At 45.4% G+C, this 14,746-nt stretch overlaps 1 protein-coding gene across 3 annotated transcripts in view; it reads left to right on the top strand.

Annotated features, from left to right (window-relative positions):
- cdkal1 (CDK5 regulatory subunit associated protein 1-like 1) overlaps nucleotides 1-14,746 on the top strand; it is a 979,997-nt gene that overhangs the window by 780,320 nt on the left and 184,931 nt on the right. For all 3 annotated transcript variants that reach the window (XM_072509703.1, XM_072509704.1, XM_072509705.1), the window contains one exon: nucleotides 293-355. In XM_072509703.1, coding sequence (XP_072365804.1) covers nucleotides 293-355 — 63 coding nt within the window. The remainder of the gene's footprint in view (nucleotides 1-292; nucleotides 356-14,746) is intronic.

Genomic DNA, 14,746 nt, shown 5'->3' on the forward strand with positions numbered 1-14,746 from the left:
AGCGAGTACAGAGGTAATGGGTGAATGGGACCTGGTGGGAGATTGGACATGGGATTCATGAGGATGATGTCAAGTTTGTGGAGGGACTACAGTTCTGCTGCACAACTCTGCATTTGTGGCAGGAACAGAAACCCGATTTGAGGAATTTAAGTATTTGTACTATTAGTGCAGGATTTGTTGTTCCTGGTCGCCAATCGTGTGCATGAATCATCAGAAATAGTCTATAGAGATGTATCATACTATTCTTTAGTTGGATAATTTCTAAATATTGGTTGTTGTTTTTTTCTTTCAGAAAAAGCAGAGAACCAGGGTGCTGTCCCAGCTGTTTCAGTCCTATACCCCATATGATTCTACGGTAAGATGTCTGTGATATGCATGTGGTATATTATTAATGTTTGATAAAGTAGTTGTAAAGTTAGGCATTGCATATCACTTATAATAGGTGCAGGGTACTGAAAATATGAATTGGGAACAAGATGCAATGTTCCATTTTGCCAAAAATTTGAACAGAGTAACTACCAACTGGTAAATTATAAGCCAGAGCTCCTAAAAATGGTAATTTTTCATTGGTAATGAAGAGTTAAACCCACTGGTTTTGTCTCAAAGGACTACTCATTTTGTTGTGTTAAAATATTGAGGCTGATGTGTGGAACTTGTGCATCAGTTAACTTTGGTGTGAACTCAATACTGGAATCTGTTTTGTATTGTCTTAGAACAGTAAGAATATCATTGCATTTTCTTTGCTTCTTGCTTTTTAAAAATCTCTGCGGCACCTGGCTCTCGTTTCTCTTGTGGGTTGGGAAGACACTGTTGGACCAGACCTCAGATAACTCCTAAAATGCTGATTTCAGATATGGAAAGTAAAAACAAAGAGGTATTGTATCTTTAGCAAGAAAAACAAGCGGATGAGTAATACAAAGAAGCAGCGTTTTTACCAGGTAAGTTTAATAAAGTACAATGTGCAAACATGGATACACATTTTCTATTCCTTCATCCAAGTTATTTAGATCTGTGATGAAAAGCAGAGGCATAAGTATAAACCCAGGGAGAACACCACTGTTCACATCAGGATGCATCGCCTTTATTCCCATTGTCCATCTCGATCCAAGGCCATGTGACAAGGCTATCTTCAATTCCATGCTAATAAAAGCAGAAAATACTGGAAAGACTCAGCAGGTCTGGCAGCATCCGAGAAGAGCGAAACAAGAGTTAACATTTTGCGTCCGTTTGGACTCAAATGTTAACTCTGTTGCTCTCGTAGATGCTGCTAGACCTACTGAGTTTATCCAGCATTTTCTGTCTTAATTTCAGATATCCAGCATCTGCAGTATTTTGTTTTTACTCCAATTCCATGCATTTATTTTGCTAAATGTCTTCTGTGTAACTTTATCAAATGTCCAATAGGCAACATCCATAGAATCACCTCTATCCATCAGATCAGTGACCTTAAAATAATTCAATCAAAATAGTCATGACCTTTCATAAATCTGATTGATTCACTTTGATCAGCTCGTACTTGTCCAAGTGTAAGTCACTCTGTTTCTGAAAGATTTTAATAACTTACCCTCAACTTTTATGAAGCTAAAAACCCGTAAATGCTTGGTCACTCCTTCCTTCCCTTCAATAATGGAGGGACATAGAATTCCTTCTGTACAGAAGATGGCCATTCGGCCCATTGAGTCTGCACCGACCCTCCAAAAGAGTCCCCCAACCCAGGCCCACTCTCCCGCCCTATACCCGTTACCCCATGAGCCCACCTAAGCTTTGGACACTAATGGGCAATTTAGCATAGCCAATCCACCTAACCTGCACAACTTTGGACTGTGGGCGGAAACTGGAGCACCCCGGAAATAATCCACACACATGAGGAGAAAGTGAAAACTTCACACAGTCAACCAAAGTCAGAATCGAACCTGGGTCCCTGGTGCTGTGAGGCAGAAGTGCTAACCACTGTGCCACTGCGCCGCCCGTAGGCAATATTCAAATCCAAAGGTGCAATTCCCAAATCTGAAGAGATTTTGGAGATTAATAATAATAATAATCTTTATTGTCACAAGTAGGCTTACATTAACACTGCAATGAAGTTACTGTGAAACGCCCCTAGTTGCCACATTCCGGCGCCTGTTCAGGTACACAGAGGGAGAATTCAGAATATCCAATTCACCTAACAGCACGTTTTTCGGGACTTGTGGGAGGAAACCGGAGCACCCGGAGGAAACCCATGCAGACACGGAGAACGTGCAAACTCTGCACAGTGACCCAAGCCGGGAATCGAACCTGGGACCCTGGAGCTGTGAAGCAACAGTGCTACCCACTGTGCTACCGTGCTGCCCACAAAATCAGTTGTTTCCTCACCTACATTGAAATACCCCAAGGCAGAAATCATCACGATCTGGAAATTTGACTAGCCTAAGCCCTATTACTTTCCGCATTACCGTTTTTTCTAACTTAAATCCAATGGGCTAAAAATTAGTTCATGTAGTGTCGTATTAACATAAAATGGGCAGCACGGTAGCATTGTGTATAGCACAATTGCTTCACAGCTCCAGAGTCCCAGGTTTGATTCCCGGCTTAGGTCACTGTCTGCGGAGTCTGCACATTCTCCCCATGTGTGCGTGGGTTTCCTCCGGGTGCTCCGGTTTCCTCCCACAGTCCAAAGATGTGCGGGTTAGGTGGATTGGTCATGCTAAATTGCCCATAGTGTCCAAAATTGCCCTTAGTGTTGGGTGGGGTTACTGAGTTATGGAGATAGGGTGGAGGTGTGGACCTCGGGTGGGGTGCTCTTTCCAAGAGCCGGTGCAGACCCGATGGGCCGAATGGCCTCCTTCTGCACTGTTGATTCTATGATGAACTATGTAGAATGCACTGGGTGAGGCAGCACCTCAAGCTGCAATCTGCACAGCCTGCATGGGTTTATTATTGATATTAATAGAGAAACCCGTTCTGATAGCAACCAGCGGTGCTCTCTGCCCCCAAGGATTCAATGTAGCCTGCTTTGCACATCCTTGAAGGAGCACTATACAAACAAATGTTTATTGCAATCAATTCCTTTCCTTTACATGTGTTTTGTTCCCTTCCACTGCTAGTATTTTGTCTTCTTTCTCTGCTGTGAAATTGGACACATAATATTCACTTAGCAGGTCTGCCAGTTCCTTATTATCAAATATAGTGTCACCTGCATCAATCTTCAATGGGTCCATAACACTTCCTACTACTTTCTCTTAATATATTGACAACATCTTTTACTGTGAGCATTGGTATTCCTTCCATTTTTTGGATCCCTTTGTCTCCTGACTTTCCATTTTCCCTTGCATGTACATAAACCTCTTCTTGATACTGTCTCTTTATTTCATTTTGATCATGGTTGTTTAATTGCAAAAATGAGGTTATGCTTTAATCGGCAGCATACTAGTTTTCTATTATACAAACACTTCTTTGAATATTTCCACTGTTTCTATAGGTTTACCCATTAACAGTTCAACACAGTTTATTTCTCATGCCTTCAAATTGTGTGTTACGGAAATGTAAAACCATGGTTCATCGCTCTCCCTTCTCAAGCTGAATATCAAATTTAATCATATGGTCACTATTCGCAAGATGTTCCCTTGCCCATGGAACATAGAACATACAGTGCAGAAGGAGGCCATTCGGCCCATCGAGTCTGCTCCGACCCACATTAAGCCCTCACTTCCACCCTATCCCCATAACCCAATAACCCCTCCTAACCTTTTTGGACACTAAGGGCAATTTAGCATGGCCAATCCACCTAACCTGCACGTCTTTGGACTGTGGGAGGAAACCGGAGCACCCGGAGGAAACCCAGGCAGACACGGGGAGAATGTGCAGACTCCACACAGACAGTGACCCAGCAGGGAATCGAACCAGGGACCCTGGCACTGTGAAGCCACAGTGCTATCCACTTGTGCTACCGTGCTGCCCATCCACTTGTGCTACCGTGCTGCTATTAGATGGTTAACTAATTCTACTTTCTAACTCATCACCGAAACAAGTATGGCCTATACTTTTTTGTCTGCTACTACTACAACTTGCATTTACAGAGTGTCTTAAATGTTGTTTAACAATGCAAGACACTTTACAGGAGCATTATTAGCCTAAATATGACACTGTGCCACATAGGATATTAAAGCACCTGACAGAGTTTAGTCAAAGAGCTGGGCTATAAGGTACAACTTAAAGGAAGAGACATAGTGGGTCTGGTAGGAATCTGGGATTTATTTTCCTTCATCACTCCCATTTCTCAAGCCCCTCACTCCTTTGATTAATTTTAACACCCCTGCAAAGTGTCCAACTTAGACCACCTAACTGAGCATAGCTCTAGTAATTAGCATTCCTTTTGTCCTGTTGTACCCATTACTTTTACTAGTTCAGTTTAGCTATGGTATACATCTGTGCCTTGCCTTTTCCTACAATGGTCTTTATTCCCTCATTACGCTAATACGAATCTGGCAACTTGAATAACAATGGGTTCCTCCTGGACATTTTCCCACCACCCATAGTCAATGTAGAGTATGCATAACTGCACGTGCATAGATGTGTCTGATATGCGGGCTCTGATTAGATGTTTTTCACCAGTCAAACCTATTACAATGTATCTTCCTTCCAGTATGGGTCTTACCGGCACAATGCAGATGAAGCTTATTGACATTTGCAAACTCTGTTGCAATACTTATGCCAAGTTTACACCATTGCATTGTGAATTTTGAATAAAAATAATATTTTTAAAAATTCACAGTGCAGGTCTTACTGAGATGTTACATTTACCATTTTTTATTATTTTCCAACCCACTGTTTGCTTGTCTGTGTCTGGCAACTTTGTTTACAAATTGTGAGCAGTTTAATTTTGCAAAGTCTTCCCATCAAACTAATTTAATATCGGCATCTTTAAAAGATGATACAAGTATAGTGCCTCAAATCCGCCTTTCCGAAAACCAGACATTTTTAAGCTGCCATGCATGAATTTTAACATTTATTAGATGAGTAAAATATGTCTTCATAAGTGCTGCATTAGCACAGTTGCATGCTGACTAGTTGTTGATTTTGCCTGCCCATCTTTTCCCACACTCCAAGTGGTCAGAGCAACCCTTGACCAAGGCCTGACCCAAACCACCTGACATGAAATCTGGCAAATCCGAAATCTGCAGACTCAATCCCGAGCTTGCTGGTTTTGAGACACTGCACCTGTAGGAGGGATAAGGCTACACATCACTGACAAATCAAACTAGGGACCCCAATTTTGAAGTTATGGTCTACTAACTATCTGCATTATTCAATCTCAGCATTGTGACATTTCAAAATTAATGATCAATTAAAATGTGTTGTTAAAAGTGAAGACTTTTATTAGAAATTTCCAACTTGTAAATAACAAAAGGTGAGAATGGTGGCTATCACTTCAGTACTAATACAGTCAGACACACAGCTGCTATTAGAATTAAATTTTGCCTTGAAGAAGGATACGGGGAAAAACCAATTTCAGTTGAGGTGTTAGCATGTGTGAAGAACATTGTCAAATGGATCACGTCTCTATTAGATGTTTTTCGTAATATTAGTGTCTGGCACGGAATCCCAGATGAGATCGAGTCCAATAACGGCCCACAATTTTCAAATGAGTACATGGCCCAATTTGCCACCACATCCGGCTTCCACCATCTTACCAGTTCCCCAACAGGTCCACAGTCAAACGAGGAAGCCGAAGGATGGGTCCGCACTATAAAAGCCCTCCTAAAAATGAACAAAGACTTCTAAACAGCACTGTTAACCCACAGGTTCACCATATTGCAATGTGGCCTCGCCCCATCCCAACACCTGATGGGCAGAAAACTCCACACACAACCACCAATTCTGCTGAAGAAATTAACACCAGGGATGGTAGCCAGGGATTACCACTCCTCCGACCGTGATGAGAACAAGATATGGAAGGGTTGTAATATCTCCAGGCTATCTGAACATATGAACTAAAATGCTATAGGGGGGGGGGGAATGGGGTAGTAGCAATGATGTAAATACATGGGTTAAACTGGGATAACTTGTAAATATATTGGATAAAAATTTGGGAGGTGTAGTATAAGGCAATTCCCGCCATGGGTCTAACTGGAAAATCCCGGCCATTGTATTTAGTATTACGTTTATGTGCGTGGGTTTTGAATGAGTTAAAATCAGGCTCTGCAAATTTTTAATGGAGTCCCAAACATACTTATACCATGGATGCATACCTGGAGAAATTTTAAGAGTTTTGTTGTTAGAGGAAATCAGTTGTGCCAATTACATTGCAACTATGTTTGGTCAGGTTGAGCCTTTGAAGGCTGACGTGTTTCAGACATGAGGATAGCCATGTTCCTGAGAGGCCAACACTGTAACCTTCAAAAGTAGCTGCAGACTTACAAGACAACATTTTCTAGCTCTAGCCATTATACCAACTTGGACAGCACTTCCCATGGCGGGAATTGCTGCAGATGGGACTGAAAATCTGATGGACCAGCCAAAGGTGACTTCAGGTGGAAATTTCGGGTCCCGCCAGAATCCCAGCCGGTATCCAGGTATATAGAGAACCGAGTATCCACATGTATATGTGTAGATAATGCTGTCACAATTCCCACTGTGTCAGTGAACATAGCAATTAATCAGGTTAAACTTCAAGACTGTTAACAAGCCCCAAGGTTATTAATGAGTTATCTTTGTCTGAGACAAAACCCAATTGATACCAAATCCCAGGCATCATACACATGTGTAAGTTTTTTTTAATGATCAGTATCAAATTGTGCTGCCTTGACTAACGGTTGACAGTTATCTGAACTGTAAAATAACTTTCCATCACTTCAAGTCTTCCTGTCTACAGCTTGTCTGTTTCCTGAACTCTTCTGTCAGAAAGTATGCCACTACATTAAAATCACCTGTGTGTTACAGTGTCATGAGATATTTCACTGTAATAGGGAACAAGGCAGTATTGTATTTCCTGGCTTTCTATTAACAATTTTGGAATGATATAATGATCGAAAATCCACAAAAAAGAATTGAAAAGATTTCTGCTTCAGCAAAGGAGCTGTACGTTCAATGTAGCTAACTGCAGTGAAGATTCTCTCAGTGTCAGGTCTCAGGTTAAGGAATAAATCTCAGAGAATATTACAAGACACGAGCATTCCTATTATATTATAGAACATAGAACAATACAGCGCAGTACAGGCCCTTCAGCCCACGATGTTGCACCGAAACAAAAGCCATCTAACCTACACTATGCCATTATCATCCATATGTTTATCCAATAAACTTTTAAATGCCCTCAATGTTGGCGAGTTCACTACTGTAGCAGGTAGGGCATTCCACGGCCTCACTACTCTTTGCGTAAAGAACCTACCTCTGACCTCTGTCCTATATCTATTACCCTCAGTTTAAAGTTATGTCCCCTCGTGCCAGCCATATCCATCCGCGGGAGAAGGCTCTCACTGTCCACCCTATCCAACCCCCTGATCATTTTGTATGCCTCTATTAAGTCTCCTCTTAACCTTCTTCTCTCCAACGAAAACAACCTCAAGTCCATCAGCCTTTCCTCATAAGATTTTCCCTCCATACCAGGCAACATCCTGGTAAATCTCCTCTGCACCCGCTCCAAAGCCTCCACGTCCTTCCTATAATGCGGTGACCAGAACTGTACGCAATACTCCAAATGCGGCCGTACCAGAGTTCTGTACAGCTGCAACATGACCTCCCGACTCCGGAACTCAATCCCTCTACCAATAAAGGCCAACACTCCATAGGCCTTCTTCACAACCCTATCAACCTGGGTGGCTACTTTCAGGGATCTATGTACATGGACACCTAGATCCCTCTGCTCATCCACACTTTCAAGAACTTTACCATTAGCCAAATATTCCGCATTCCTGTTATTCCTTCCAAAGTGAATCACCTCACACTTCTCTACATTAAACTCCATTTGCCACCTCTCAGCCCAGCTCTGCAGCTTATCTATATCCCTCTGTAACCTGCTACATCCTTCCACACTATCGACAACACCATCGACTTTAGTATCGTCTGCAAATTTACTCACCCACCCTTCTGCGCCTTCCTCTAGGTCATTGATAAAAATTACAAACAGCAACGGCCCCAGAACAGATCCTTGTGGTACTCCACTTGTGACTGTGCTACATTCTGAACATTTTCCATCAACCACCACCCTCTGTCTCCTTTCAGCTAGCCAATTTCTGATCCACATCTCTAAATCACCCTCAATCCCCAGCCTCCGTATTTTTTGCAATAGCCTACCGTGGGGAACCTTATCAAACGCTTTGCTGAAATCCATATATACCACATCAACTGCTCTACCCTCGTCTACCTGTTCAGTCACCTTCTCAAAGAACTCAATAAGGTTTGTGAGGCATGACCTACCCTTCACAAAGCCATGCTGACTATCCCTGATCATATTATTCCTATCTAGATGATTATAAATCTTGTCTCTTATAATCCCCTCCAAGACTTTACCCACTACAGACGTGAGGCTCACCGGTCTATAGTTGCCGGGGTTGTCTCTGCTCCCCTTTTTGAACAAAGGGACCACATTTGCTGTCCTCCAGTCCTCTGGCACTATTCCTGTAGCCAATGATGACATAAAAATCAAAGCCAAAGGTCCAGCAATCTCTTCCCTGGCCTCCCATAGAATCCTAGGATAAATCCCATCAGGTCCCGGGGACTTATCTATTTTCAGCCTGTCCAGAATTGCCAACACCTCTTCCCTACGTACCTCAATGCCATCTATTCTATTAGCCTGGGGCTCAGCATTCGCCTCCACAACATTATCTTTTTCCTGAGTGAATACTGACGAAAAATATTCATTTAGTATCTCGCCTATCTCTTCAGACTCCACACACAATTTCCCATCCCTGTCCTTGACTGGTCCTACTCTTTCCCTAGTCATTCGCTTATTCCTGACATACCTATAGAAAGCTTTTGGGTTTTCCTTGATTCTTCCTGCCAAATACTTCTCATGTCCCCTCCTTGCTCGTCTTAGCTCTCTCTTTAGATCCTTCCTCGCTACCTTGTAACTATCCATCGCCCCAACCGAAACTTCACACCTCATCTTCACATAGGCCTCCTTCTTCCTCTTAACAAGAGATTCCACTTCCTTGGTAAACCACGGTTCCCTCGCTCGACGCCTTCCTCCCTGTCTGACCGGTACATACTTATCAAGAACACGCAGTGGCTGATCCTTGAACAAGCCCCACTTATCCAGTGTGCCCAACGCTTGCAGCCTACTTCTCCACCTTATCCCCCCCAAGTCACGTCTAATGGCATCATAATTGCCCTTCCCCCAGCTATAATTCTTGCCCTGCGGTGTATACTTATCCCTTTCCATCATTAACGTAAACGTTAACGAATTATGGTCACTGTCCCCAAAGTGCTCTCCTACCTCCAAATCCAACACCTGGCCAGGTTCATTACCCAAAACCAAATCCAACGTGGCCTCGCCTCTTGTTGGCCTGTCAACATATTGTTTCAGGAAACCCTCCTGCACACACTGTACAAAAAATGACCCATCTATTGTACTCGAACTATATCTTTTCCAGTCAATATTTGGAAAGTTAAAGTCTCCCATAATAACTACCCTGTTACTTTCGCTCATATCCAGAATCATCTTCGCCATCCTTTCCTCTACATCCCTAGAACTATTAGGAGGCCTATAAAAAACTCCCAACAGGGTGACCTCTCCTTTCCTGTTTCTAACTTCAGCCCATGCTACCTCGGAAGAAGAGTCCCCATCTAGCATCCTCTCCGCCACCGTAATACTGCTCTTGACTAGCAGCGCCACACCTCCTCCTCTTTTGCCTCCTTCTCTGAGCTTACTAAAACACCTAAACCCCGGAACCTGCAGCATCCATTCCTGTCCCTGCTCTATCCATGTCTCCGAAATGGCCACAACATCGAAGTCCCAGGTACCAACCCATGCTGCCAGTTCCCCTACCTTGTTTCGTATACTCCTGGCATTGAAGTAGACACACTTCAAACCACCTACCTGAACACTGGCCCCCTCCTGCGATGTCAAATCTGTGCTCCTGACCTCTATACTCTCATTCTCCCTTACCCTAAAGCTACAATCCAGGTTCCCATGCCCCTGCTGCATTAGTTTAAACCCCCCCAAAGAGCACTAACAAATCTCCCCCCCAGGATATTTGTGCCCCTCAGGTTCAGATGTAGACCATCCTGTCTGTAGAGGTCCCACCTTCCCCAGAAAGAGCCCCAGTTATCCAGAAATCTGAATCCCTCCCGCCTGCACCATCCCTGTAGCCACGTGTTTAAATGCTCTCTCTCCCTATTCCTCATCTCACTATCACGTGGCACGGGCAACAACCCAGAGATAACAACTCTGTTTGTTCTAGTTCTGAGCTTCCATCCTAGCTCCCTGAAAGCCTGCCTGACATCCTTGTCCCCTTTCCTACCTATGTCGTTAGTGCCAATGTGGACCACGACTTGGGGCTGCTCCCCCTCCCCCCTAAGGACCCGGAAAACACGATCCGAGACATCACGTACCCTTGCACCTGGGAGGCAACATACCAAACCGGAGTCTCTCACGCTCCCACAAAATCTCCTATCTGTGCCCCTGACTATAGAGTCCCCAATTACTAATGCTCTGCTCCTCTCCCCCCTTCTCTTCTGAGCAACAGGGACAGACTCCGTGCCAGAGGCCCGTACCCCATGGCTTACCCCTGGTAAGTCGTCCCCCCCACAAGTATCCAAAGCGGTATACTTGTTTCTCAGGGGAACGACCACAGGGGATCCCTGCACTGACTGCTTTTTCTCAATCCCTCTTACAGTTACCCACCTATCTCCAATCTTTGGTGTAACTAATTCCCTGAAGCTGCTATCTATGACCCCTTCTGCCTCCCGAATGATCCGAAGTTCTTCCAGCTCCAGCTCCAGTTCCCTAACTCGGTCTTGGAGGAGCTGGAGATGGCAGCACTTCCTGCAGGTAAAATCAGCAGGGACACTAACTGCATCCCTCACCTCAAACATCCTGCAGGAGGAACATTGCACTCCCTTCCCTGCCATTCCTCTAACTTGCTACCAAGATCTGGCTAACAACTAAATTAAATTTTTGTAAAAAATAATAATAATATAATAAAATATGGTACTTACCTCAGACCAATGGGTTTTATTATTAGGTTAGAGGAGGAGGGCGGGTGGGAGACACTACACGTGTAGTGTCTCGGGTTTCCTCTCCACCAGAATTTATTGGTGAGGGTCTTCCCAGACGTCCGCGGGTCGACTTCCTGTTCCCGCCTAAAACACTAATTTTAAAAAAAAATTCTCTCAGCTCCTGCTGAAATTGACTAACCAGCCAGCTCCACTCCCGCCAAAATCGACTGGCCTGCCCCTGCAAAGACAAGTGCTTTTAAAGGACAGACTTACCTCCCAGCAACCACTTCCGCACTGCTCCCGCTGAAACTGACTCACCAGCTGATTCTCCCGCCGAAATCGACTGGCCTGCCCCAGCAAAGACAAGTGCTTTTAAAGGACAGACTTACCTCCCAGCAACCACTTCCGCACTGCTCCCGCTGAAACTGACTCACCAGCTGATTCTCCCGCCGAAATCGACTGGCCTGCCCCTGCAAAGACAAGTGCTTTTAAAGGACAGACTTACCTCCCAGCAACCACTTCCGCACTGCTCCCGCTGAAACTGACTCACCAGCTGTTCTCACGCTGAAATCGACTGGCCTGCCCTTGCAAAGACAAGTGCTTTTAAAGGACAGACTTACCTCCCAGCAACCACTTGCGCACTGCTCCCGCTGAAACTGACTCACCAGCTGTTCTCACGCCGAAATCGACTGGCCTGCCCCTGCAAAGACAAGTGCTTTTAAAGGACAGACTTACCTCCCAGCAACCACTTCCGCACTGCTCCCGCTGAAACTGACTCACCAGCTGTTCTCCCGCCGAAATCGACTGGCCTGCCCCTGCAAAGACAAGTGCTTTTAAAGGACAGACTTACCTCCCAGCAACCACTTCCGCACTGCTCCTGCTGAAACTGACTCACCAGCTGATTCTCCCGCCGAAATCGACCGTTAGTCAAGGCAGCACAGTTATGGAACATGAAAGCAAATCTCAATAGATTTGTTTCCAGGACTGATACTAACCTCATCTCCTCTGGTGACCTTCCGTCCACAGCTTTGATTCTTATGGTTCTCCACCCCGCACAGCCCTCTTCTATTTCCTTCCCAAAATCCACAAACAGACTGCCCCAGTAGACCCATTGTACCAACATGTTCCAGCCCCACTGAACTCATTTCTTCCTATCTTGACTTCATTCTCACTCCCCTTGTCCAGTCCTTCCCAGCTATATTTGCAATTCCTCTGATGCCCTACATCATATCAAAGTTTCCCTGTTGCCCTGCCCTAACCACTTCTCCTTCACTATGGCTGTCCAATTCCTCTACACCTCCATCCCTCACCAGGATGGCGTGAGGGCTGTCCACTTTTTCCTTGCGCAGAGGCCCAAACAATCCCCATCAACCACTACTCTCCTCTGTCTAGCTGAACTTGTTATCATAGAATTTACGATATCATAGAATTTACAGTGAAGAAGGAGGCCATTCGGCCCATCGAGTCTGCACCGGCGCTTGGAAAGAGCATCCTACCCAAGGTCAACACCTCCACCCTATCCCCATAACCCGGTAACTCCACCCAACTCTAAGGATAATTTTGGACACTAAGGGCAATTTATCATGGCCAATCCACCAAACCTGCACATCCTTGGACTGTGGGAGGAAACCGGAGCACCCGGAGGAAACCCACGCACACACGGGGAGGATGTGCAGACTCCGCACAGACAGTGACCCAAGCCGCAATCGAACCTGGGACCCTGGAGCTGTGAAGCAATTGTGCTATCCACAATGCTACCGTGCTGCCCCAAACAATTATTATCTCACTCAACAATTTCTCCTTTAATTTGTTTCACATCCTGCAAATAAAAGGTATGTCCCTGAGAACCTGCATGGGCCTCGGTTATGTCTGTCTTTTTGTTCCTGACTGGAACACTTCTTGTACCAGTCTTACTCAGGCCTGCTCCAGCCACACTTTTTCTGTTACCACGTCATGCTCTTGAATGGGCCTGGAAAAATTTATGGATTTTGCTTCCAAGTTCCACTGTGCTCTCACCTTCACATGGTCCATCTCCAACTCTTTCCTTCCTTGATCTCTCTGCCTCTATTTCTGGCAATAGACTGACCATCAATATTTATTGCAAATCCACCAATTTCCAGAGCTCTCTCGACTACGGCTCCTCACACCCCGCTCCCTGTAAGGAAATATCCCAGTTTCTCCGGCGCCGCTACATCAGTTCTGATTATGCCACCTTGCAAAACAGCGCTTTAGACATGTCTGCCTTTTTCCTCAATCGCGGTTCCCCTCCACTGTGGTTAACAGGGCACTCAACCCTGTCCAACCATCTCCGGCACCTCCGCCATCACCCCTTAGCCACTCCCCACCTCCCAGAATCATGATAGCGTTCCTTTTGTTCTTACTTTTCACTCCACCAACCTCCACATTCAAAGGATCATCCCCTGTCATTTACACCAACACCAGCAAGATGCCACCATGAAACACATCTTCCTCTCACCCCCCCACGCCAGGTCAACATTCCACAGGGACGACTCACTCCGTGAACCCTGGTCTTCTCCTCCATCGCCCTCAACTCTTCAATCCCTTCCCACGGCACCGTCCCTTGCAATTGCAGAATGTCCAACACCTGCCCCTTTGCCTCCTCGCTTCTCATTGTCCAAGGTCCCAAACACTCCTTTCAGATTAAGCAGTGTTTCACTAGCCCTTCTTTCAGTTTGATCTACTGTATTTGCTGTTCCCAATGCATTCTCCTCTAGACTAAACGCAGATTGGGTGACCGCTCTACGGAACACCAGCTTAGTCCACAAACGTGACCCCAACCGTCCTGTCACTTAGAAGTTCATAAGATATAGGAGCAGAATTAGGCCATTTGGCCCATCGCGTCTGCCCCAGCATTCAATCATGTCTGATCCCAACCTGGCCGTAACTTCACCATACTGCCCCTTCTCCAGAACCCTTCAACCCATTCATAGATCATAGAATTTACAGTGTACAAGGAGGCCATTCGGCTCATTGAGTCTGCACCGGCCCTTGGAAAGGGCACCCTACTTAAACCCATGCTTCCACTCTATCCTCGTAACCCAATAACCCCACCTAATCATTTGACACTAAGGGGCAATTTAGCACAGTCAATCCATCTAAACTACACATCTTTGGACTGTGGGAGGAAACCAGAGCACCCGGAGGAAACCCACACAGACACAGGGAGAAAGTGCAAACTCCACACAGACAGTCACCTGAGGCTGGAATTGAACCCGGGACCCTGGAGCTGCGAGGCAGCAGTGCTAACCACTGTGCCACCGTGCCATTCAATTAAAACTCTCTCTAACTCCCCCGTAAATTTTCACACTGTCCCAGCAACCACCGCACTCTGGGGTAGCAAATTGTCACTGCCTGTGCGATGTCTGCACGTTCTCCCCTGTGTCTGCACGTTCTCCCCGTGTCTGCTTGGGTTTCCTCCGGGTGCTCTGGTTTCCTCCCACAAGTCCCGAAAGACGTGCTTGTTAGGTGAATTGGAAATTCTGAATTCTCCCTCAGTGTACCTGAACTGTTGCTGGAGTGTGGCGTCTAGGTGATTTTCACAGTTACTTCATTGCAGTGTTAATGTAAGCCTACTTGTGACACTAAT

This window comes from Scyliorhinus torazame, chromosome 6, assembly GCF_047496885.1.
Source record: "Scyliorhinus torazame isolate Kashiwa2021f chromosome 6, sScyTor2.1, whole genome shotgun sequence".
Lineage (NCBI taxonomy): Eukaryota > Metazoa > Chordata > Chondrichthyes > Carcharhiniformes > Scyliorhinidae > Scyliorhinus > Scyliorhinus torazame.